At 38.7% G+C, this 26818-nt stretch overlaps 1 protein-coding gene across 1 annotated transcript; it reads left to right on the top strand.

Moving 5' to 3' along the window:
• The first annotated feature begins 3115 nt into the window (after positions 1-3115).
• On the top strand, positions 3116-19687 carry EIF2S3 (eukaryotic translation initiation factor 2 subunit gamma). The gene is made up of 12 exons (XM_082610584.1): positions 3116-3325; positions 3877-3940; positions 4902-5029; positions 5120-5241; positions 7596-7690; positions 8983-9141; positions 10089-10223; positions 11742-11836; positions 12258-12402; positions 14325-14494; positions 14873-15045; positions 19272-19687. Exons 1-12 carry the CDS (start codon positions 3257-3259, stop codon positions 19333-19335), a joined length of 1419 nt encoding a protein of 472 aa, XP_082466710.1. The 5' UTR covers positions 3116-3256; the 3' UTR covers positions 19336-19687.
• Positions 19688-26818: the final 7131 nt, after the last annotated feature.

Here is a 26818-nt window from a genome sequence, read left to right on the forward strand (position 1 = left end):
GCAACTCAATAATAAGATAAACAACCTAATTTTAAAATGGGTTTAAATAGATATTTTACCAAAGAAGAGATATGAATGGTTATTAAGTACATGAAAAGATGTTCAACATAGTCATTAGAGAAATGCAAATTAAAACCACATCTACTAGAATGTCTACAATAAAAAGAAGAGACAATATCAAGCATTGGTAAGGGTGTGGAGAAACTGGAGCTCTCATATGTTGCTGCTGGGAATGTAAAATGGTGCAGCCACTTTGGAAAAATTTGGCTGTTCCTCAAGATGTTAAACATAGATTTACCATAGGACTCAGCAAATGCACAAGTAGATATTTACCAACATAAAGGAAAATATGTTCTCATAAAAACTTGTACACAAATGTTCATAGCAATATTATTCACAACACCCAAAAAGTGGAAACAATCCCAATATCCATCAACTGGTGAATGGATCAACAAAAGCGGTATGTCCATAAAATGGAATTATATTCAGCAATAGAAAGGCATGAACTACTACTGATAGATGCTACAACATGGATGAACCTCAAAATCATTATGCTAAGTGAGAGAAGCCAGAAGCAAAAGACCACATATTGTATAATTCCATTTATATAAAATGTCCAGAAAAGGCAAATCTATATATAGAGAAAGACCACTAGTGGTTGCCTGGGGCCAGAGATGGATCCAGGGATTGACTGCAAATGGGATTGACATGAGGGATCTCTTTGGGGTGATGGAAATGTTCAAAATCTGGATTGTGGTGATGGTTGCACAACTCTGTAAATTTACTTAAAAGCATTGAATTGTATACTTTTTTTTTTTTCTTCTCGTGCCTTGCAGCTTGTGGGATCTTAATTCCCCGACCAGGGATTGAACCCAGGCCCCGGCCGTGAAAGCAATGAATCCTAACCACTGGACCGCCAGGGAATTCCCCAAGTTGGAGCCAATGTTAATACTATTATTAATAGCATTATTTTCAGTGACATTTCTACTTCCAATAAAAGTTTCTGACAGTGAAGCATATTATATACTATTACCAACAAATTTTATGTTTTTTATTGAGATATAATTCACATACCATAAGATTCACCCTTTTAAACAGTACAATTCACTGTTTTTTAGTATATTTGCAGTTGTGTAACCATCACCACTAATTCCACATCTTTATTACCTCAATGGGTTTTCTGAATTGGCTGGTACAGTATAACTATTTAGAATGTAAGATAAATTTGAAATTTAGGAACTTATAAATTTAGAAGTTAAATTTGTTCAAATTTAGGAATTAAATGCCTCCACCCAAATACAATATATTGTACAGTTTTTACCATCACTTAACCAATGAATGCATTTATTGAAATGTAACTTCCTGTTTTAGGTTAACTGTTGTACCCAAAACTTGTGTGATAGAAAACATATATATATATAAATATATATATGTTTTATATATGTAAACATATATATATGTTTACAAAATGTTTATTTTATTGAAGTATAGTTGATTTACAATGTGTTAATTTCTGCTGTACAGCAAAGTGATTGTTATACATATATATACATTCTTTTTCATATTCCTTTCCATTATGGTTTACCACAGGATGTTGAATATAGTTCCCTGTGCTATACAGTAGGACCTTGTTGTTTATCCATCCTATATGTAATTGTTTGCATCTGCTAATCCCAAACTCCCAATCCATCCCTCCCTGAATCCCCCTCCCCCTTGGCAACCAGAAGTCTGTTCTGTCTGTGATTCTGTTTCGTAGATAAGTTCATTTGTCATATTTTAGATTCCGCATATGTGGTATCATATGGTATTTCTCTCAGATAGAAAACATATATTAATTTTAATCTTGCTTAAGTATTCAATGACCACAGGTAACTGAAATACTCATTTCTCCTTACATTTTTTCTGGCTAGAAATGAAGACCTGTACATGATAGAAAATTTCTAAAGTGTAGAAATGCATGCAGAGAAAATGAAACTTACTGTAATGCTTTTTAACACGACGAAAAATGGGTTAATAAAGTCTCAAAAATCTTTAAATTTTAAAATACCGATTTATTGGTAATCGTTCCAGTGAAGAAGTGGGTTTTCTCGGATTTGTTTTTTTCATACAGAATATACAGTTTGTTGTTATTATATGCACATTTTACTGAAAATCAGGAAGTCAAACAGGAAAGCAATAGCTCTTACCAGAAACAAAATTCCAAGTATATTAAAATAAGTCAGAGATTATAAATATCTTTAGTATATTCACTACTCTTCGCTTTTTTCACTGTTTTAAAAAACAAATCCCCAAAGAATAATTTTACATTTGATTTCAGAGCAGGTGATTTTTAACTATATTTTCTTACATTTAAGATTTACAAAAAATATGTATGTACAGATTGTTTTATGTTCTTGGGATAAAAAAACATATTTGATGATTCCCAATTTCCACTGAATACTATCTGTACTCTCAAACATGACATTTGAAGACCTTCACTTTTCATTAGCTGCAGAAAAAGCACATTGAATATTTAGAAACAAGAAAGAGTAAAGAAAATAGAGATGGAAATTCGGATCGGCTTAAAAAAAATATTGGGGCGCTCTCACGACACCTAACTTCTATCCAGTGCTAGCTCCATTAGGGCCACCATGGACCACCTCCCTGGCTCTAGAAACCTCCCTCCGAGAACAAGTTAGAGACTTTGCTTTTGCCCTCCCTGGGCCGGGGAACCTCCGCGTGAGGGCGCCCTCCCCACCGCCAGCTCGGTGCGCGGCCACTTTCCGGCCAAGGGCCCCGGCCGGACCCGGAGCTGATCTCGCCTTACTAAATTATAGAAATCGGTAAAGAAGGACATTCCCAGTGTCTATCCTCACACCCCAGATAAGAATCCCAGGTTTCGGGAAATTCTTTCGGCCCTCCCCACGGGAAACGGAAATGGCTCCACCCTCCCCAGCGCGCGCGTCGGTTGCATCGCCTGCCTAGCAAGGGGCCTTTTTTAGGGCTGCCCTCACCGTTGCCTGCACAAAAATGCCACAGGTCTGCTGCGAATAGATCCTGAAACTGGCCTTGTGTTTTTTAGTCAGCCTGCCGGCAGGCACTGTACAAACCCATGGGGAGAAAAGTCCAAGCAGTGAGGCCTTCGCTGCACCGGCCATCCTCCTCTCCCAGGCCTGAGCTCTAGTCGGCCCTCCCGCCTCCGCTGCCCAGCCCTGCACAAGGGGGCTTGCGAACGGTCAGGCAGCCACCCGGACGACTTCCTTCCTCTCCGGGCAAGATGGCGGGGGGTGAGGCTGGTGTGACTTTAGGGCAGCCGCACCTTTCTCGGCAAGATCTCAACACTTTGGTAAGTCATCGCTCTGGCAGGATGCTGAAGGAGCTCAGGAGTGGGGATGACCGGGCCTGCCGGGAGGTTTTGAGACGAGGCAGTGCCGGGCTGTCGGGAGCATGGGTTAGGCGGTAGAGCCGGGGCCCGGCGCCCTAAGTCGTGCTCGGGCCGCCCTATGCGCCTCTGCTAGTATGCGAGCTGGGAATGAGGCTATGCGGTCGTGGGACCCCGAGCCTCCCGAATGATTCGGCTGGAAAGTCACAGTGTTAAGTGTCATTAAGGCTTTTCAGTTCGGAAGGTCTGGGAAGGGAGTATCTACACTGTCCTCGTGCTAATGCTCTCAAGGTTGGGGGACCTCAAGCTTCCACATCTCCCATAGGCAGTGTGTAACGATGAAGGACTTTTAGGGCTTCCCAGTCAACAGAGTCCAAGGTTGCTTATACAGAAAAAGCGCTTTAGAAGTAGAAGAGGGTTATTCAAATGGTAGAGAGCTGTAGGTAGCAAATGTAAAGTCAGAGTTGTGATTTGTCTTCCGTACAGCGATTTAAAATAAAAATGTTCGATTGCAGGATGTTACCAAGTTGACGCCACTTTCACATGAAGTTATCAGCAGACAGGCCACAATTAATATAGGTAAGATAAGAATAACTTGGAGACGTGACTTAATTGATCTCCGGCCACTAATTTTAACCTCTCTCTTTGTGTGATTACCTGAATTACATGAAGATGCAGATAATTCAATAAATAGATGTTCAGCTCTTGCGAGCCAAGCACCTGCTAGATATTTTTGGGAAGCCCATGTTGCCCGTGCCTAGCTTACAGACTAGGTGAGAAGAAGCGATAAATACATAAGAAAAGTTTAATAGCATAAGGTGATTGTAGTCATGCAGCATTTTAAAGAAGAGGGGGAAATGCGACTGTACTTGCCACACAGGGTTATTGCAAGGGCAGAGTTTGCGGAAGTTTTGTTTGATATTAACTAGATAATTTTTTTTCTTAATTGGCACGTAGAACTTTAGAGAAGAAGTTATGTTGACTGATTGTAAATTTGGGGTATTTGAGAGTCTGCACAAACAACACAGTAAAGCCTAGTTAAAAGTAAGGCTCTACCATGAGGCTGTTAAAAACTTATAAGATATGTGCTACCCTTGACAGCATTACCGTAATGATACCTGAGTTGTTTTCTTGTTTTCATGGATTCCTTTTTGTTGTGTGACGGCTCCTCATACCTATTTACTTCACTCTGAAAATGCTGGAAAGTTTCTTGATATACAAGATTTCATGTACTTTTTACCAAGTGTTTATTTTAAATGAAGGCATTCTTTTCTGTGAGTAAAAACATAAGATGGATAGCTTTTATTATGCTGAGTATGGTTTAAAACAAGGTTGTCGGTTACATGGAAAGTTCTCCTCAGTCCTGTATCAGAGTAAGTTTTTTGTAATCAAGGATGTGTAGGAGGAGAAATTGAAGTCACTATTAGTTTTACATTGATGTTTACAGTGAGTTTTGGCTTTGGGTTTTCTACTCTAAAACTGAAAAAATATGTTGTGTAACTGAGTGCACATGGATTAATTTTTTGTACTTTGTCTATAGGTACAATTGGTCATGTAGCTCATGGGAAGTCTACGGTTGTAAAAGCTATTTCTGGAGTTCACACTGTCAGGTTCAAAAATGAACTAGAAAGAAACATTACCATCAAACTTGGCTATGCTAATGCTAAGGTGAGCTGTGTACAGTGAAATTAGAAACTAACTTTAATTGTTGAATGGGCAGATAACAAATCCAAGTCTTTTTTTCATTGGAACTTTTAGATTTATAAACTTGACGACCCAAGTTGTCCTCGGCCAGAATGTTATAGATCCTGTGGAAGTAGTACACCCGATGAGTTTCCTACCGATATTCCAGGGACCAAAGGGAACTTCAAATTAGTCAGGTGACCTCTTGTCTGCTAAAAACACTTTACAGTTCATATTTTGTTGTTGTGTGATTTGTGCTTTTTGAAATATTTAACTGAGATTTTAAACAGTGAACCTAATTGTTGAATGGCTTTATGTTTGCATTATTTTGTTTTTATTGTCCATAATGACAATAATTTGAAAAGTCAGGTATTTAAACCTACATTAAGAGATGTACATGTAAGTTCTCCAAAGAAAAAGTATCACATAAGCAGAATGAAATGGAGGGAAACACAGCTCATTGGATTTAAGGGATTCTTTTTGCCAGTCCTCCTAAATTTCTCTTAAACAATGTTGTTTCTGTTTCTTAGAGGAGAACAAAGCCATTCTTAATCACGTTTTTTAAATACACGGGCTTGTTACCCATCTGTTTTCTGAATATGATTGCGTATACTTTTCTTTATTGGAGGATACTGTCATCCACCCAGCAGTGTTTATGGGGGTTGGGGATATTCCACAAAGAAACTGTAAACTGGAGCACAGCTGGGACTAGGGAGAGGCGAGTGAAGCCCAAAGTTTAAGGGGAGGGAGAAGCTTTAAAAAGAAAAAAGAAAAGAAAAGAAAAGCAAAAGGGCCTCGGTAATCAAGATAAATAGTATTATTTATTTATTTATTTTTAAATTAAAAAAAAATTTATTTGGCCCCACCGTGCAGCGTGTGGGATCTTAGTTCCCCGACAGCTCAAACTACTAGTGTTTTGCTTTTCATCATCACTTGGGGTTTTTTGGGGTTTTTTTTTTTGTTTTTTTTGTGGTACACGGGCCTCTCACTGTTGTGGCCTCTCCCGTTGCGGAGCACAGGCTCCAGACGCGCAGGCTCAGCGGCCATGGCTCACGGGCCCAGCCGCTCCGCGGCATGTGGGATCCTCCCTGACCGGGGCACGAACCCGCGTCCCCTGCATCGGCAGGCAGACTCTCAACCACTGCGCCACCAGGGAAGCCCTCACTTGGGGTTTTTTGTTTGATTTGCTTTTGGCATGGCATTGTTGCTGATCCTGTTTTCATTTAAATTTTTGATATTTTTTTATCATAGATTTTTTGCATGAATTTTGATTTTTTTAAATATTAAATTTAAATATTGCTTGTCTTGATTACTGGGTTTTTTTGGGCACCCCCTTAAATTTTGCACCTAGGGCGAGTGGCTCACTTGCCTCACCCTAGTTGTGGCGCTTATCAGATAGCAGCAAACTTTTCCTGCAAAGGGCCCGATAGTAAATATTTTCAGCTTTGCAGGCCATAGATTCTCTTTGCAACTACTCATTTCTGCTATTGTGTTGTGAAAGCAGACATGATGTGCATGAGTGGTTATGGCAGTGGGCCAGTCTGCTGCCCCTATTTTAGATCGTGAGTGTGAGCATACAATTATTAAAAATAATGATTCCGAACGAGTAGCATAATTTTGTTTAAATGGTGCTGCCATCTGCACTTCAGATGGGCAATTCCGGCTTTTCAAGATGCTAGAGAAGTTTTTGGCAAATTTTTTCAGATGGCACTGCCCATTCTGTTAACACTGGTTTAGCTTTCAAATCAATGACATTCCCAGTATATACTTTATACCATATTCACTTTGATTGGATTTGGGAGTTTTTGTATCCAGTTATTTCTACACATAGCTAATTTCATTTGCTTTGTAATGATCTGCAGTGATTTTACTCTCAGCCAGTAGGTACTTTTTGTTGTTGTTCTTTTCATATTTTATTTTTTCCCTCCAGTTTTATTGAGATGTAATTGACATACAGCACTGTATAAGCTTAAGGTATACAGCATAATGATTTGACTTACATACGTCGTGAAATGATCACAATAAGTTTAGTGAACATCCATCATCTCGTATAAACTTAAATGAGTAGAAAAATTTTTTCCTTATGATGAGAACTCTTAAGATTTATTCTGTTAACAACTTTCATGTATAACAAACAGTGGTGTTAACTATATTTATCATATTGTACGTCATATTTCTAGTACTTATCTTATAACTGAAAGTGTGTACCTTTTGACTGCTTTCATTCGATTCCCCCTCCCTCCATGCCCCACCTCTGGTAACCGCAGATCTGGTAATCACAAATCTGATCTCTTTTTCTATGAGTTTTTTTGTTTGTTTGTTTTTGAAGTATAACTGAGCCAGTAGGTAATCTTATTTCTAAGGTCTAGAAACACCAAGTCCTGTAACCACTTGACTTTACAGAAATAAGAATTATTTCCATATTCTTATTTCATACTTACATGTAATATTCATATTCTATATTTAAAGGGATTTAATTTTAGGAAATCTGTAACTCGAATGTTGAAGTATTGATTGATCTTAGGACTGATTGCTGTTTTTTAATTGTTAGACATGTTTCCTTTGTTGACTGTCCTGGCCACGATATTTTGATGGCTACTATGCTGAACGGTGCCGCAGTGATGGATGCAGCTCTTCTGTTGATAGGTAAATACGTCAGAACTGGTTTGGACAAATCATTGTGGGGCAAATCCAAGATGGACTATTTAAAGGGAAACTAAGGCCTTTAAGGGCCACATCCAGTACCTAAAGGTGACGGAAATGGGAACTAACATGTCAACCAGGATGATATCCTTGTCTACCAGCTATCACAAAATACTAAAGATAGACCTAGGGCAGATGTCTTATGAGAATTCTTTTGGTAGTATATATATATATATTTGAAAAAATCAATAGTGCATTTTCTCCCCTTAGATCACATGAAATGATTTATTAGTTTTATATTTACATGTAAAAGTGCATGTATTTTTTTGTGTGTGTGCATCTTTGAGTTGTCTACTGCAACACTGGTGTATAATGGTTTTATTTAGATGCAAATCTCATTCATAATAAGTGCTGAAGTCTAGATGAATTGGGGTTTTCAAGGCTGGTGTTGTGCCGCCTTCTTTATGTGAGCTGTCAAGAGATTTTGTTGCTGTGGGATATAATTTTTAAAAGTGTGCCGAGTGGATATAGTATAGGACACCTGAACATCATCACTTAGGATGGTCATTAAGGTGCCCAAAAAACATACCTATTTCTTTATAATACCAATGGTTGTTCTTAGTGTTCTTCCCTCGGTTTGTTAGGGAGTAGCCTCTGATAGTAGCTGAAATTCATGGACTGTGTTAAGTGTCTTCCCTTAATTACTCTCTGCCTCTCGGGAGCTTGACTGGGCCAGAACGTCTCTAAGACTAGACGGAGCCAGAGGGCTCTTCCTTATGCCTGAGCAAAAGCTAAGGGCAGACCCTGAGATGTCAAACTTGTGGAGTCCAAGCTTTTGGCTTAGGACCAGGGAAGAGAGCCAAATGATCAGGAGGCTCCAGTGAATCCAGACACAGTGGATGAAGCAGGGGCAAAGGTGGATGCTCGGCAACGATCCAGGACTTTTGCCTTGAGTAGGGCTAGGGCATTCAAGCGTTTCCTTTTTTAGATGTCAGCTAGTGTTTTTTTGGTAGTACAATACACATAACACAAAATTTAGCATTTTAGCCATTTAAAGTATACAATTCAATGATATTAAGTACATTCACAGTGTTTTACAAGTGTCAGCACTGTCTAGTTCTGGAACATTTTCATCACCCCAAAAGGAAACCCGGTGCCCATTAAGCAATCACTCTGATCCCCCTTTCCCTCAGTTCCTGGCAACCACTAACGTGCCTTCTGTCTCATGGATTTGCCTATTCTGACAAAGATTTCTAGCTAATTCTCATGCATCTTTTTTATTCTTTATTATTTAGCTGGTAATGAGTCTTGTCCTCAGCCCCAGACTTCTGAACACCTGGCTGCTATAGAAATCATGAAACTGAAGCATATTTTGATTCTACAAAATAAAATTGATTTGGTAAAAGAAAGCCAGGCTAAAGAACAGTATGAACAGATCCTTGCATTTGTACAAGGTAAGAAGCCATAGTATCTAATAAGAATCCTCCTCAGTGATAGTAAAATAAACAAAAGCATTTAAAAAAAAAAAAAAAAAACCTTAAGTCTTCGGAATTCCCTGGTGGTCCAGTGGTTAGGATTCTGCACTTTCACTGCCGAGGGAGTGGGTTCAATCCCTGGTCGGGGAACTAAGATCCCACAAGCCACACGGCGTGGCCAAAAAAATTAATTAATTTTAAAAAAAATCCATTAAAAAAACTTCAGTCTTAAACTGTTCTTACTGAGTAGCTACTTTTAGAATTGAAACTGACAGTGATTTATTTTATCTTTTAGTGTTCCTTTCCTCTAACAGCAGTGTTTTTCATTTCAGGGAAGACATCTTCTTATTGACATTTGATCCTTTCTTAGCCTTGTTTTTCTTGTTAGAAAGGTTGATTTCCTATGCACCCAGTTCTCTCATAACAAAAAAGAATAAATCATTTTGATTAAAATCTCATTGTGTTTGGTCCGTTTCTTTCACCAGCCTGTTTGACATTTAATTAATAAGGAGCAAATACTATATATGCCATCACTCTTTGATTAGCAGAGTCTATAATTTTATCTTGACATTTATTGGGAAGTTAATTACATGTTATCAGAAATCTTTCAACTAGTAACGTGCTCTTTCCCAGGAGCGTTAGTATTTTATTCTTTTGAGCAGTTTTATCATTTTGATGTATTAAATATATCTATTAATATATTTTGACTTTTTTTCCCCTTAAATGCAATAGTATTCATTTTCAGGAGCAAAAACAAACATAGAATACTGACACTTTTCTAAAAAGAATTATCATTTTCTACCTGTTGCTGGCATTTGGGGATGTTTAGGCATCTATTTTAGTAATCTTAACTGTTTCCTATAATATGTAAAGAACAAGTTCTGTAAAACTGAAGAATTTTGATCTTTCTGAATTTTGTCTTACAGGTACAGTAGCAGAAGGAGCTCCTATTATTCCAATTTCTGCTCAGCTAAAATACAATATTGAAGTTGTCTGTGAGTACATAGTAAAGAAAATTCCAGTACCTCCAAGAGACTTTACTTCAGAACCCCGACTTATTGGTAAGTGATAGGATTTTGTCTGATCTTTTCCACATTGGTGATTCCTCTTTAAGGGAACCAGCAATGATTTCTGCAGAGGTGATAATAAATTACAATCTCCATAAAATTTTTTTTGAACTCAATTAATTCTGAGATTGTATTAGCAGTACTAGATTGCATTACTGATGAGAGAAAGTTTTGAATACAGAAGGAACTTTTAGTCTTTTTGTGCTTGGTATGTGATATGTTACGTGATTGAGATGGAGTAATGCATTATTCTGTATGGAATTATGTTTTAGTCAGGAGCAGGATATTAGAATTTCCATACAAATTATTTCATTGTACCATTAATGAAGATTTTCATCTCTTTCAACTTATTTAAGTTCATAGTACCAATATTGGTATAATTTGATCATCTAAAGTCGTGATTTCTACATAGATATAGGAGCCTTTTCGAAACAGACATTTGAACCCCTCCCTTCATCCAGGCCCCCCCTCTGTGTGTTGTGGGAAGGGTTCTCTTGGGTGATTGTGATGTGTACCCCTTGTTAATGATCACCGCTCTCAGGACTGAAGTGCAGGTCATGTAGTTCTAGGGTTGTGGGGTTTTTTATTTTTTGTTTTTAATTAATTAATTAATTTATTTATTTATCTTTTGGCTATGTTGGGTCTTTGTTGCTGTGTGTGGGCTTTCTCTAGTTGCGGCGAGCCGGGGCTACTCTTCGTTGCAGTGCACAGGCTTCTCATTGCGGAGCACAGGCTCTAGGCGCGCCAGCTCAGTAGTTGTGGCTCGTGGGCTCTAGAGCGCAGGCTCAGTAGTTGTGATGCACGGGCTTAGTTGCTCTGTGGCATGTGGGATCTTCCCGGACCAGGGATCGAACCCTTGTCCCCTGCATTCGCGGGTGGATTCTTAACCACTGCGCCACCAGGGAAGTCCAATCCTAGGGTTGTTTTGAAGTTTTAAAACTACATTTTTAATGCAGAAATCATATAATATAGAGGTATATGAAGAAAAAGGTCTACAATCTCCCTGCCTCGCCCCTTAGCCCTGAAGTAACCAAAGTTAACAGTTGGTGTGTACTATTCCCGCACCTTTCTCTTTGTTCATATCATCATGTATAAACATATACACATTTCTTGTTTTAGTTTTTGTTTGTGGAAGTGGGATCATACTATGCATAACTAGTTTTTTCTTTTTTCCTTAACAATATATGAAGGTTATCCTTCCACATCATTACATGTGCTCTAACATTCTTTTTTAATAACTGCTATTAATAACTGCTATTAATAATAGCTATTAATAACTCCATACTATGGGTGTACCATAATATGCTTCCTATCAATGAACTTTTAAGTTATTTCCACTTTTTCCATTGTAATTAAGGTTGCAGTATACTTAGTTGGAATAATATTAGATTTTGTCACAGTTCCCCTTGTATAAATTTTATGTGTCTACTATTTTAGAGAAGTTAACTTAATCAAATTTTTCTGAAGTTAAAGTGAATAGAATTGGCTTTAATTTGTTTTGTTTTGTTTTAGTTATTAGATCCTTTGATGTCAACAAACCTGGCTGTGAAGTTGATGACCTTAAGGGGGGTGTAGCTGGTGGCAGTATTCTAAAAGGAGTATTAAAGGTAAACTAGGTTTTGGTTGTTGTGTTTTTATTTTGTTTGTTTTTCTCTTGTCTTAATTAGGAAAATAGTATGAACACTCCAAATTGAAAAATAATTTTTTTCTTCATGGTGTCTGGTACTTGATATAGACTTCTTTGTTTACTATTATATCTTTTGAGTGTGTTTGACCTCTAACTTTATAGGCTTCTATGAACATGGAGCACATTTTATATGGTGATAGGCCTGTGTGGTAGGTAGTTTGAAACATTTGGATGGTTCTGGTTTTGAGGATCTCTCCCACATCTTTTTTTTTTTAAATAGTGATCTTTGAAATAGAGAAAGGATTGCTTTTCAGTTTTGTGGTCTTCCTGTTAGGACTTTTTGTATGTAATGGAAATCGTGTTGTCCCACAAATTCTAATCACTAATGTATATTTTTACAGGTGGGCCAGGAGATAGAAGTCAGACCTGGTATTGTTTCCAAAGATAGTGAAGGAAAGCTCATGTGTAAACCCATCTTTTCCAAAATTGTATCACTTTTCGCAGAGCATAATGATCTTCAGTATGCTGCTCCAGGAGGTCTTATTGGTAAAGATTTTTCTCTCATCCCTACGTTTTTAATTTGTGGATATTCATGGTACTTTTCATGAGAAACATATTACTCATAAAGATATAGATTTTTAATTTGATGTTTAAGAATTGAATGGGGTAGAGGAACATATGTGGTTAAGCTGTTGATTTTAGGTCATAAGATGGTTTCATGTGTTTGTAAAAATTATTTTTAAACATAAAGTAGGGCTTCCCTGGTGGCGCAGTGGTTGAGAGTCCGCCTGCCGATGCGAGGGACATGGGTTCATGCCCCGGTCCGGGAATATCCCACATGCCGTGGAGCGGCTGGGCCCGTGAGCCATGGCCGCTGAGCCTGCGCGTCCGGAGCCTGTGCTCCGCAACGGGAGAGGCCACAACAGTGAGAGGTCCGCGTATTGCAAAAAAAATAAAATAAAATAAACATAAAGTAGAATTTTGGTTTAGTTTTGTTTCTTTTTTTGTGCGGTACGTGGGCCTCTCACTGTCGTGGCCTCTCCCGTTGCGGAGCACAGGCTCCGGACGCGCAGGCTCAGCGGCCGTGGCTCACGGGCCCAGCCGCTCAGTGGCATGTGGGATCTTCCCGGACCGGGACATGAACCCGTGTCCCCCACGTCGGCAGACGGACTCTCAACCACTGCGCCCCCAGGGAAGCCCTTGGTTTAGTTTTTAAAGTAGCTCCTTTTTAGCAGTAACAAAGTAAGTTTTATGTCCTATCATTTAAAATACCTAACTATACTTTTTTTTTTTAGCCTACATGGTTTTGGGGGTAGAGTGGTGGTGTTTTTTTGTTTCTGTTTTTGTTTTTTTTAATGTATGTTTTGCAAATGGAGAGTTACCCACAAGTGTCAGCTGAATCAGGTCAGATCATAGTTACACTGAGGTGGGACTTAAAGAAGATAACTTCCGTTATGTTGGAATTACTGAGATAATTTATGGATCTTCTCATCTCATACAATAGTGTATTACCAGATACCCAGAAAAAGGCAAGATACAGTGAGAATTAGAGGTATTATAACTTACGGATTAAAGAAGAAAACATTTGGTGAAGGAGTTTGTCTTTTTGTTCTCTGGTGTTTGGCTATATAATTCATTTTTCTATTGTATATTGTAATTAGGAGTTTACCGTGTATAATTTTATCCTTTTTGTTTGTTTTGTAAACAAGGAAACTCTGGAGACTTCTAAAATTTAACTTATGGAACTTTTCAAACATAAAAGTAGAGAGAATAGTGTAATGTAGTGTAATGTAGTGTAATGTGTGGTCACGTAGCCACCACCCAGGTTCAACAGTTAATACTTTACCACTCTTTTTTTCACTTTGGCCACGCTACGCGGTTTGCGGGATATTAGTTCCCCGAAACCTGGGCCCACGGCAGTGAGAGCACCAACTCCTAACCGCTGGACTGCCAGGAATTCCCAGTACTTTACTGTTCTTGCCTCATCTTTGTATCTTCTTCCCTCTTCTGCTTGAAAGACATACAGCTAAAATATTTTGAAGTGGATCCCAGGAATCATATAAAGTCTTTAAGCTATCTTTTTGATCAGCCTTCCAGGGGAGAAATGGCAGGCAAATATCCTGAAAACTACTCATTATGAATTTCGTATCTTTTCAACCTTCATTAAGGATATTCAGGCTCATTTTTGAGTTAGGCTCTTAGCTCTGTTTGTCCTTTGCTTAGAATTTAAATCAAGAGAATCTTTCTGTTCTCAAATGTTCAACTAACCCATGAGTTTACAGTTCTGTTTCTTCATATAAAACAGGTATTTTGTCACATGTATGTAGCTAATACATGAGTATGAAAATATAAGTGTGTATTAAAATGTATAGGTATATGCTGTACTTGTTTGACTAAGTCTTTTGGGTAAACAGCTTTATAGGAAATAAAATGTTGAACAATAAAATGTATATCTTATTTTGTATTAGGAGTTGGAACAAAAATTGACCCCACTTTGTGCCGGGCTGACAGAATGGTGGGGCAGGTACTTGGTGCAGTTGGAGCTTTACCTGAGATCTTCACAGAACTGGAAATTTCCTATTTCTTGCTTAGACGGCTTCTAGGTGTACGCACTGAAGGAGACAAGAAAGCAGCAAAAGTAAGTGCTTTCTGTAATTCCTGTTCCAAAAAAAGTGACAGTGAAGTTAAGACCAGTTTTGAGGTTCATTTCTTTTCAGTTAACATGGGATTAAGAAAAAAGAAGAGGTAGATAAACTTGACTTCCTGAAAATTGAGAACTTCTGTATGGCAGTCAGTTCAAAGTAAAACAAAACAGGAAACAGTATGTCATGTATGACAGTGACATGATAATTCCTATTATCCATGTGGTTTTTTTAAAAAGTCTTACTGAGATCAGGGTGGCAGAGATGGAAAATTGCTGACATCTTTTGTTGGCAAGGTTGTAGGAAAATAAGCAGTTGTTTGGAAAGCATTTTCTTGATTTTGGGGTTTATTTTTCCCCCCTTGATTTCCCTAGGTGCAAAAGCTGTCTAAGAATGAAGTGCTTATGGTGAACATAGGATCCCTGTCGACAGGAGGAAGAGTTAGTGCAGTCAAGGCTGATTTGGGCAAAATCGTTTTGACTAATCCTGTGTGCACAGAAGTAGGAGAAAAAATTGCACTTAGCCGAAGAGTTGAGAAACACTGGCGGTAAGTTTATTAGTCTTTGTCAGTGTCTAATAAAAAAGACAGAATCAGTTTTCTTAACACATGCACAAACACACTTTACCTTGAATGCAACAGTTACTGTACTGTGGTTTCAAGTCTCAACTGTTTATTCGAATGACTTAGAAATCTGTATTTCTAGGCCTGATGAGTGATAGACACAACCTATGTGAAAACCAGTGAACTTAGGTTTACTATCTCCCTTATCTTTTTCTGAACCGTTTGAGGAATAGGTTGCCCCTTGATGTCTTAATACTTTGGTGTATATTTCCTAAAAACAAGGATATTCTCTTATATAACCACTTAACAAGTTTAACATTGTTAAAATACTGAAATCTACAGTCTTTTCCAGTTTTATCACTTCTTCCAGTAATGTCCTCTGTGTCCCCCATCTAGGATCATGCATTGCATTTAGTTTTCATGTCTCTCTCTTTTTTTTATTTTTTTTTTTATTTTTTTTATTTTTTTTTTTTATTTTTTGCAGTATGTGGGCCTCTCACTGTTGTGGCCTCTCCCATTGCGGAGCTCAGGCTCCGGACGCGCAGGCTCAGCAGCCATGGCTCATGGGCCTAGTTGCTCCGCGGCATGTGGGATCTTCCCGGACCGGGGCACGAACCCGTGTCCCCTGCATCGGCAGGCGGACTCTCAACCACTGCGCCACCAGGGAAGCCCTAGTTTTCATGTCTCTTGATCTCTAATCTGGAACTTCCTCAGCCTTTCTTTGTCTTGTCATTGGCAATTTTGAAGAATACAAGGTAGTTCCTTTCTAGACTGCTCCTCAGTTTGGACTTACTTGGTATTTCCTAAGATTAGGTTCAGGTTATGAATTCTTGGTTGGAATACTTTGGTGTAGGTGGTGATGTCTCTCCTTAGGGAGTCACAGCCAGAGACACATGATATCTGATTCCTCCTTGTTGAGGTTAATTTTGATCATGCAGTCAAGGTGTTAGCCAGTTTCTCCACTATATGGTTACTCTTTTTTACCCTTGCAAATAAGCGTTCTGTGGGGCGACTCTATGCAAATAGCCTGCTCCTCATCAAATCCCACCCTGCTGGATTTAGCATCCACTGATGATTTTTGTCTGAACTGAGCTTGATTATAGTGTTTACAAAATGGTGATCCCCATCCCCCAGCTCCACCAGTCCTCATTTATCATTTGTCATTCTTTCTGCCCCGTTATTTACTTATCTAGTTATAATACGCACTCATGGCATCCTATTTTATTCAGTAGGTTATGATTCATTACTGTTCTTATTTATTTATTTATTTTGAATTTTTGAATTTTATTTATTTTTTATACAGCAGGTTCTTATTAGTTATTCATTTTATACATATTAGTGTATATATGTCAATCCCAATCTCCCAGTTCATCCCACCACCACCTCCCCACCCCGCCAAGTTTGTTCTCTCCATCTGTGTCTCTATTTCTGCCTTGCAAACCGGTTCATCTGTACCGTTTTTCTAGGTTCCACAAATATGCGTTAATACACGTATTTGTTTTTCTGACTTACTTCACTCTGTATGACAGTCTCTAGATCCATCCGTGTCTCTACAAATGACCCAATTTCATTCCTTTTTATGGCTGAGTAATATTCCACTGTATATATGTACCACATCTTTATCCATTCGTCTGTCAGTGGGCACTTGGGTTGCTTCCATGTCCGGGCTATTGTAAATAGTGCTGCAGTGAACATTTTGGTACATGACTCTTTTTGAATTATGGTTTTCTCAGGGATATGCCCAGTAGTGGGATTGCTGGGTCGTATGGTAGTTCTATTTTTAGTTTTTTAAGGAACTGCCATACTGTTCTCCATAGTGGCTGTATCGATTTACATTCCCACCAACAGTGCAAGAGGGTTCCCTTTTCTCCACACCCTCTCCAGCATTTGTTGTTTGTAGATTTTCTGATGATGCCCATTCTGACTGGTGTGAGGTGATAACCTGTTCTTATTTATTTTGATGCCCAAACTGTCGAGGATTTGTCCAGTAGAGACCCTTTAGGTGACTCCTATGTCCTTTTGACATTTCCCCTCTTTTTTTTAAAGCTATTATCTTATTAAGGAATCCATTTGTATGACTGTCATGAAACCCAGGCTAGGTTAGCAGTGATGCGTTCTGGAGGTAACTACATCCCACTCTGGACTTTCTGGTAATAGCCACTGTCTTCTCTACCTCAACTGAAAACCCAGAATCAGTCCCTACCCTCCTACCTTGGGAAGATGCCAACTACATAAGAGGCTTTTTCAGAGAAGATGACTTTTCTTAGAAGACAAACCCTCTGCTTTGTTTTACGAAGCAGATAGCAATCCCATGGACAGGTTGGGACTTGCGCAAGCCTCAGTATTTCCCCATTGGGTTTGGTTTTGGTTTTGGTTTTTTGACAGTTCCTCACTTTGTGGCACAAGATGTTCTGGAATCATCTTGTACCTCTCCCCTGCTCCAGTGTAGAATTGGTCATTTCTCCTGAGGAGGCCCTGGTTCCTCTAGTGGAAAACGGTACTAGAAATGCAGATATGGGTGCTAGGTGTGCCTGTTGTTCCTAAGGTGCTGTTGCTACGGGGCGCTTCGAGTGGATAGAGCTAGGAGACATGCACATATTGTTGACTCCTGTCTCTCTTCTCTTTTCCTGGTTAGTTACTGAATCTGCTGTTTCCTTTCTATTCTGTGTGACCTCATTATAGCCCATACCACCATCATTTCACACATAAAAGTTACTGCAAAAGATTCCTAATTCGCCTCTTCCACTGTTACTTAAGCACTCAGTCAAAATTAATCTTCGTTAAACATTTTTTCATGCTGTACTCAGTAATTTTTAGTAGCTTCCCACTACTTTCTGATATTCAGGACCTTTCTGGAAGCCTGCTTGAAAGAATTTTAAGTTTCTCCTGCTTTGTCTCATATAAACCCTCTAAATTAGACTGTTCTGTGTCCTGATTGTCCCCATAATTACTCAAGTCACCCTTGGCTTTTTTTTCTCATTACCTACCTCCCTTATTAAGGCTTCCCTGGTACAGTGCCTCAGGATGGTCTCTCACCATTCACTGTTCAGAAGATATGAATTATTACTCTCTAATTTAGACAGAGTTAAACTTTTGGTTCTCTTTTAAGTAAATCATTTCTGCTTTGTGGTGATTTATGCCTGCTTGATTTTACTCTCTTGTGTGATTATACTGTTTGCTGTTATAGACATACTGACTTACAGTGTATTTTAAAAGAAAGGAATGACCTTTTTGTGTCTGTGTACTATTTTTTATATTTATTTATTTATTTATTTGGCTGCGCCAGGTCTTAGTTGTGGCACACAGGATCTTCATTGTGGCGTGCGGGAGCTTTTGTTGTGGCACGTGAACTCTTAGTTGCAGCATGTGGGATCTAGTTCCCTGACCAGGGATCGAACCCGGTCCCCCTGCATTGGGAGCACAGAGTCTTAGCCACTGGACCACCAGTGAGGTCCCTGTCTACTAATATTGTAAGAGGATTCTACCCAAATGAAATTTTATACCTTGCTTAAAAATTAGCAAGTATGTTAAAAGAAATGAAAGCATCTGAATGATCCTTATATTCTTTAGATTTGTTGTTTTTAACCCATGCTTAGGTAAGTTCTGTTCTAGAAGCTACCGTTGAGGTAGCAGTCTGGCCTGACCAGTGACTAGAGCAGACATTGAAAGAGAAGGAGCAGAAATCCCTCTGCTCTTGAGAGTAATCTGTTTATAGATTATCTAGTCCTCTAGGACTTCTCTTAATTTCCTTTACCAGCTAAAGTCATGGTAAAGCAAGCCATGGTGATCTGTTGAAGTGCTATGAATGGTTAAAAAACAAAACAGAACAAAACAAAAACATTTTCCAAAGAGGAAAAGAGAATGAAATTAAAAAAAAAAAAATCAGACTGAGGTGGTTTGTGTATGGTTCCTTGGGCAGACTGGAAATTTCTTCATTAGTGGTTCTGAGGGGCAGGTATATTTTGATAAGAGTGAAGATGAGCATATTTATACTAGCACCTTTTTGTTTGCTTTTCTTATCATTCCTTCTGGCTAGAGCCCATCTCTCTGGGTCTAACAAGATAATGTGAGCTTTCTTTCTGAAGGAGCAGGTTTTGGAAACATTTAGATTTAGCAGATAGGCAAGTAAAACTAGTTATGTCATGTGATTATGTGGTAATGATAATGAAATGGATATAAAATTCATTATTTCTTTTATTTTCATTTTGCAGTTTAATTGGTTGGGGTCAAATAAGAAGAGGAGTGACCATCAAGCCAACAGTAGATGATGACTGAAGAATTAAATAACAGATTTGGAGGAAGTCGGAATTTCTCTTAACAACCTAGGGGTATATTTACAAAGCAATAGTGAGGAGTTAATTTCACAGTTCATTACCTTAGGAGTAGCTGTAAGGTTATTTTCATTTTTTGGTTATGAAAATTTAACTTCTAGTACTAAAATAGGGTCTACAGTAAATGTAAAAATTGGCATAATGTTGGATTGAATCTACATTTTACCAGAAATTAATCATTCCCAAGTAATGTCTAATTTATACATCAGTGCAGGTTTGAAAGGAAACTGCTACAACCAGCCTTTGCTGTAGCACACATGCAACTGAATCTGTTTGAAATAAAAGTTTTCTTCTTATTTTTCATGATTCGTCTTTGAGTAGCTCCAGACTTGAAGGATTATTGTTATCAGTAAAAACTTGAAGACAAATTCTTGAAGACCAACTTCCCTTTACCCCATATTTTATGTTGCTTTTATCTTTTTAACTTTGAGTGTCAAATTAATAGGTTCAAATAAAATTGTCCTTTCAGGCATGAGGGCTTGTTCCCATGGGCACTCCTTTCTCTCCCCTTTTTTTCTGGACTAGAACACAGGAAGCTAGAGCCCGAAGTTCTCATCCTCTCCCTGTGATGCCCTGCGATTGTTTCTGCATTGCTTTATGCCCGAAACCCTACAGCCTTCCCCCATTGGAAAGTACTGTTAACACCAGATGATTTTAGTTAAGTAACAAAGATCTTTCCAGGCCTTATTTTATGTTTTTGCTTAACTGCCCAACCTAATTGATAAGGTTATGATGTAGATTCAAATATTAGTAATCTTTGGAACTTTCAGGAGGCAAAAAATGTTATACAGCAAAGGGTGAGCCCTTTCGCTTTTAACTTAATCTCCGTGTTCCTGCACTTTTCCTGTGTTACGCATTTCAATTTTGTTTATTTTTGTTTCATAAAATTCTGTTAAAGCAGTGGTTCTTAACTCTGGCTGACATTAGAATTGTTGGGGAAGCTTAAAAAAAGATAGATGCTCCACAGAGATTCTGATTTTAATTGGCTTTGGGTAGAGCCCAGGCATTAATTTTTAAAGCTCCCCTGTGTTGAGTAACAAATTTAGAGAGTTGAGAAGTAGGAGTATCAAATAACAGAATCTTACTAAGGTTTGGTAGTCTGATAATATTCTTGTTTGCTTTTCTTAAATTTGCATTTAATGTGGGACTTGATGCCACAGTTGTAACCTTGTGCTCTTTTGGGCATTGGACATGCTGCCTTGTAGAAGTTTAAAAGCTGTGGCTCTGGTTGTTAACGTAAGTTTATAAGTTTTGGGGAAACATATTAATGTTACATACTTCCTTGACTTTGAAGGGTTGTGTTATAGCATGGAGAACACACTTAAATGAAACAAGGTTTTAATCCAGACATTAATTTTATGTCTAACATGTCCCCATGTGTTTTGTAAGCACCTTCTACCAGAAATTCTGGAGTAACGTAAGACCCAAGTTCACTGATGTATTGTAATTGATCTCATGTCAGCACTGAAACCAGAAGTCTTTTCTATTTCAAACATCCACATGAATTTCAACAAATTTGCAAAGCACTGTGCTTAGTGTAAATGGGAATACGCAAATACGGAAACAGTGGGCCTTGTTTTCATAGAACAGTGATTCTCAGCAAAAGTTGTACCTGGTTGAGAATCTGCCTGTAATGCGAGGTTATTGATGAAAGTACACTGTATATGTAAATCCTGTTGGCTCTCCTGTTAAGGTATTTTCAGAATCTGACCAGTTCTCACCATCTGCACTGCTACTGTCCTAGTCCAAGCCACCAGTGGCTCTCACCTTGAATAGCTCTGTAACAACTCCTCACTTCCACACTTGCCCCACTGCAGCCTGTTCTCAAAACAGCCAGAGTTAACCTTTTTGTAAGAGAGAATGCTATGCACCACTCTGATAAATTATAGAGTTCATCTCACAGGAATGGGGGGCATCAGGACAGTAGCTTTGACATCTTCCAAATGATTTCCAGGCTGACCTAGAAAGCTCACTCTACTATTTCACTCTTTGTATGTAACCTCCAAAGATGATGATGATGTGTTTTTGGTTTTTGCAGAGCAAAAAAGAATTTTTCTTTTAATAAGAGTGTGCAAATAGCTGCACTCCCATAAAACTGAAATTCTATTTCTAGAAAAATTTAATATGGTGAAAGGAAATGGATGCTTCTCTGGAAACACACAAAAAAATTTTAAATTACCAGAGATGAAGCAAATACCCTTAAAATATTGATAATCAAGAAACTGAGGTTATTAAAAAATTAACCTCTGCAGAAGTTTCCACAAACTCACAATACAAGGAATGGGTAATTCCTGTTGTTTAATTTGTACCAGAATGTAGGACACAAAAAGGAGGCAAGAAAGGAGACATTCTAATTCATTGTTCAAAAGTATTATATCCTTGCTGCCCAAACGTGGAGAGAACACTACCAAAAACAAAGCAAAAGCAAACCACTAGAGACCATTCTCACAAAGATAAAATCCATACTAAAATATTAGCATTCTATTGAAAGAGTAATGCATTCTTGTATGTACCTGGAGCTTTTAGAGGTGGAAAGGAAAGAGCATACCTTGAAGATGTATTTGATACAATTCAAAAATTTTTAAATGTAGGTAATGTAGAGAAGGACACTATTAACTTGATATAAGGTACTCAGAGAACTACCAGAATCATTGTTTTTATTTTATTTATTATTATTATTATTTTTTTTTTTTGCGGTATGCGGGCCTCTCACTGTTGTGGCCTCTCCAGTTGCAGAGCGCAGGCTCCGGACGTGCAGGCTCAGCGGCCGTGGCTCACAGGCCCAGCTGCTCTGCGGCCTGTGGGATCTTCCCGGACCGGGGCACGAACCCGTGTCCCCTGCATCAGCAGGCGGACTCTCAACCATTGCGCCACCAGGGAAGCCCAGAATCATTGTTTTTAATGATGAAACATTGGAGCACAGTAACATCCTTCCATAATGCTGTAGGTGTGATAAAATTTCAATTGGGTAAAATGTGGGGTTGTGAGGTTAATGAAATAACAAGGGTAAATTCAGAGGGTTGGGAAGTAGTCATCAATTGCATTGAACCGGAATTCATATTGTTGGCTTCTCTATATTCTCATTAGGGTCTGGAACAAGTCAAGAGTATCAGCTACCACTTGAATTCTACAATATTGTTCTCTGGGGCTTAGCAAATGAGACAAATATTAAGAATGGAAGCGACAGAACGTTACTTACAAGGTATAATAAGATTGTCTGCCTAGAAAATACAACCCAGAAACTAAAAAACTTGAACTGCTATGAGAGTTCAGTGAGGTGACAGTTCAAAATAAACATGCAAAAGTTATTAGTTTACTAAATAATTTACTAATTACACCACACATACGTACACACAGACACACAAATCAGAAAATGCCATGGGTATAAACTTACCAGGTATAAATTTAACAAGATTATGTAAGATATACATGAATAAAAAACTAATTTGTTGAAGGACAAGAGAGGAGCATATGAGTAATGAGAAAATAGGCAATACTCTTAGATGAGAATACTCAATATTGTACAGATGACTCCTTTTCTTCCCACCTATAAATTCAGTGTATTTTTTTATAGTTTATTTTTTTATTTAATTTTTATTTTTGGCTGTGTTGAGTCTTCGTTGCTGTGCATGGGCTTTCTCTAGTTGGGGCGAGCGGGGGGCTACTCTTGTGGTGCGCAGGCTTCTAATTGTGATGGCTTCTCTTGTTGTGGAGCACGGGCTCTAGGCATGTGGGCTCAGTAGTTGTGGCACGTGGGCTCAGTAGTTGTGCCACGCAGGCTCTAGAGCACAGGCTCAGTAGTTGTGGTGCACGGGCTTAGTTGATGCGTGGCATGTGGGATCTTCCCAGACCAGGGCTCGAACCCGTGTCCCCTGCATTGGCAGGCGGATTCTTAACCACTGCACCTCCAGGGAAGCCCAATTCAGTGCATTCTGAATTAAAATTTCGATAAGGTTTTTTAAAGAACTTGTCCAGTTGATATTAAAGATTTGGAAAAGTAAGATTCACAAGAATCGTAAATAAACCGGAATTCTCTGGCAGTCCATTAGTTAGGACTCTGCGCTCTCACTGCCAAGGCCCCAGGTTCAACCCTTTGTCAGGGAACTAAGATCCCACAAGTCATGCAGCACAGCTAAATAAATAAATAAGTGAATGAATAAAAATGTAAGTGTTCTTGACAGGGTTGGGGGGAATAGTAAATAAACTTGTTTAAAAGAATTATGATGGGAGAGTTGACATGTTTTAGAACATATGATAAAGCCACAATATAAGAAGTGTGGTATCGATGCAGAAGTAGATCAGTCATTGGAACAAACTTTACAACCAGATATAAAATTTTAATAATACATGCTATAGGCAGCATTTTATGTCAGTGAGAAAAAGAATAGACTTTTTTAGTCAAAATCGTGAGCCATTTGGGGATAAAAGATCTTTTATTTAAAACCTTATTTAAGATATTTTATTGAGACAAAATTAGGAACAAAGAAATCTTAGGAGATTATTTTAATAGTTTGAATGATGAAGGCAAAACAAACCCAAAAGCCTAAAGGAAAAGTTGGTAGATCTGATACATAAAAAGTTCAAAACTTACAGCCAAGGAGATTACACATTTAAAAGATGATAGGTTGAGAGAAAATAATTAAAACTTACATGAAATGTGAAAGATTAATATTCCTAGTACAAATCAGTAAGATAGAATAGAAATGGGACAAAATACATATTGCATCACTTTAGATAGGCTAAACTAGCAGGAAGAGGACTCATGTAGACTCATGAGCACACTGAGTGCCGCTGATTTGATTTGGGCAAAGACGGAAGTTAATGGCAGTGAAGTCCCACAGGCAGGAGCAGACACGGCATCTCATCTCCATAGAGTTTTCTTTGTGCCTCAGGCTCCACAACAGGGAAGGGCTGTGCTGCTGCCAGTGACTCTTATAAGGTAGGGTCTTGCCAGAGCAGAGAAAATTAGTTCTGTGCTGAGCCATTGACTTTTTTTTTTTTTTTTTTTTTTGCGGTATGCGGGCCTCTCACTGTTGTGGCCTCTCCCGTTGCGGAGCACAGGCTCCGGATGCGCAGGCTCACGGGCCCAGCCGCTCCGCGGATCTTCCGGACCGGGGCACGAACCCGCTTCCCCTGCATCGGCAGGCGGACTCTCAACCACTGTGCCACCAGGGAAGCCCGCCATTGACTTTCATACTCAGGGATCATATCACTGTTCAGGAAGAACTTACACAAATACTCCTCTTAATGCTTGCATTTAAGGGAATGTTTACAAACATTGGGCAGCAGGGTAATCACACCGTTCTGGAGGATAAAGCACCATTATTGAACAATATGTCTGACTGCAGCTCTTTGGCAACAGGGAAAATCCAGCTCGCAAATATGTATAGACTGTTTATAAAAGAAATGCAAGTACCCAATACACATTTGTGAAGTGTTCAGCCTGTCTACTAATAAGAAACGTGAACAATGTGATTCACTTTCACTCATTAAAATTGGCGAAAATTAAAAGGATTTATAGCAGCCAGTGTTGGTGAGAAGTATAAACTGGTACATTCTCTAAAGAGGACAGTTTGATTACATCTATCGAGATTTAAAATATCTCACCCTTTGACCCAGAATTCCGTATCTGGGAATGTATCATAACGAAATATTTGCTCATGTTCACAAAGACCTATGTAGAAGGATGTTTATTCCAGCATTGTTTAGTGTGGCAACAATTGTAGGACACCGAAATGTTAGTCAAAAGGGGATCATTAAGTAGCTTTTGTGGTACATTTATTGTGTTATGAAATAAAACTATAAGCCACCTTTGATTCAGCCCTGGTTAAAATGAAAGCTGAAAATATTGGTCCCAAAGGTATTTTATGAAAATCCCGAGAGGGAATAATCTCTTTGACTTAAAGTGCTTTGAGAATTCGTAATACAGTATTGGTTGTTGCTCACCTTAGCAAAAAGAATCGAGAGGAGTGTCAAAGGAACATGCTCCTTGTCGGTGTTAGCACTGAATCTGTTAGATTCACAAGTTTATTTTCTCAAACAAGTTTTTTTGGGGAAAGTCAAGACCAGCAAGTGAATTCATGCCACTTACATAATAGTGAAATTATACATTAAAGTTTATCACTATCAGACTGGTATATCCGTTGCAATTTATATTCCTACAATAAATACATTCTATAAAATATAATTTCCTATTACAAGCATACAGTGACTAATATATTTCCTACAACAAACATATAAAAAGACTAAGCAGAAATAATAGTTTTAAGTAGTATACTCCAAAAGAATTAAAAATCAACCCTTTATAAATGATAGGTATGTCAAGAATATCACAGTAGGAGCTTCAATTAACCAGGAATGCGTTTAATGATGGCAAGATGCAGATTATAGCTCAAACTTAAAGAAAATCTTTATCCCTTTCAAACTCTCTTAAGTCTTAGGGACTTTATGGTTTGTAAATCATCTTCAAACTTCTCCAAAGGGTTGTAAAAAACACAACAAAACCCGGGCTTCCCTGGTGGCACAGTGGTTGAGAATCCGCCTGCCGATGCAGGGGACACGAGTTCGTGCCCCGGTCCGGGAAAATCCCACAGGCCGCGGAGCGGCTGGGCCCATGAGCCATGGCCGCTGAGCCTGCACGTCCGGAGCCTGTGCTCCGCAAGGGGAGAGGCCACAACAGTGAGAGGCCCGCATAACGCAAAACAAAAAACAAAGAAACAACAAAACCCATTAGTCCAGTGGTTTTTATTCTCGAAAGCACTATTCCAACAATCTTTTGTCTCCAAAGTTTCTCATCAACTACTATTATTCCTCATGGACTGTTTTTTCAAAAATTGTATTGGCCTTTTCAAAGGACCAGTTTTTGGCTTTGTTAAGTCTCTTGTGCTTTTTTTTTTTTTTTTTTTTTTTTTTTGCGGTACGCAGGCCTCTCACTGTTGTGGCCTCTCCCGTTGCGGAGCACAGGCTCCGGACGCGCAGGCTCAGCGTCCATGGCTCACGGGCCCAGCCGCTCCGCGGCATGTGGGATCTTCCCGGACCGGGGCACGAACCCGTGTCCCCTGCATCAGCAGGCGGACTCTCAACCACTGTGCCACCAGGGAAGCCCAGGGTTATTTGATTTTTGATTTTCACATTTTGATCTTATATCCTGTGACCTTGATAAGCTCGTTTATGGGTTCTAATCTTTTTTGGGGAATTCCTTGGGATTTTCTACAAATAGGATCATATGATTTGCAAATAAAGACAGTTTTACATCTTCCTTTCCAGTTTGGTTACCTTTAACTTTTTTTCTTCTTCTTTATTATACTGGATAGAATGTCCAGATCAATGTTGAATAGAAGTGGCAATAGTAGACATCTTTGTTTTGTTCCTGATCTTAAGAGAGAAAGCATTCAGTCTATCACCATTAAGTATGATGTTAGCTGTGG

Source organism: Mesoplodon mirus, assembly GCF_964341445.2.
Source record: "Mesoplodon mirus genome assembly, chromosome: X".
Lineage (NCBI taxonomy): Eukaryota > Metazoa > Chordata > Mammalia > Artiodactyla > Ziphiidae > Mesoplodon > Mesoplodon mirus.

Excerpts from the sequence above, each read along its gene's own strand:
- EIF2S3 (XM_082610584.1), top strand. The coding sequence starts at position 3,257 with ATGGCGGGGGGTGAGGCTGGTGTGACTTTAGGGCAGCCGCACCTTTCT. Across the intron at positions 3,326-3,876 it reads GGCAAGATCTCAACACTTTG|GATGTTACCAAGTTGACGCC; the intron begins GTAAGTCATCGC and ends GTTCGATTGCAG. Across the intron at positions 7,691-8,982 it reads TGCAGCTCTTCTGTTGATAG|CTGGTAATGAGTCTTGTCCT; the intron begins GTAAATACGTCA and ends TTTATTATTTAG.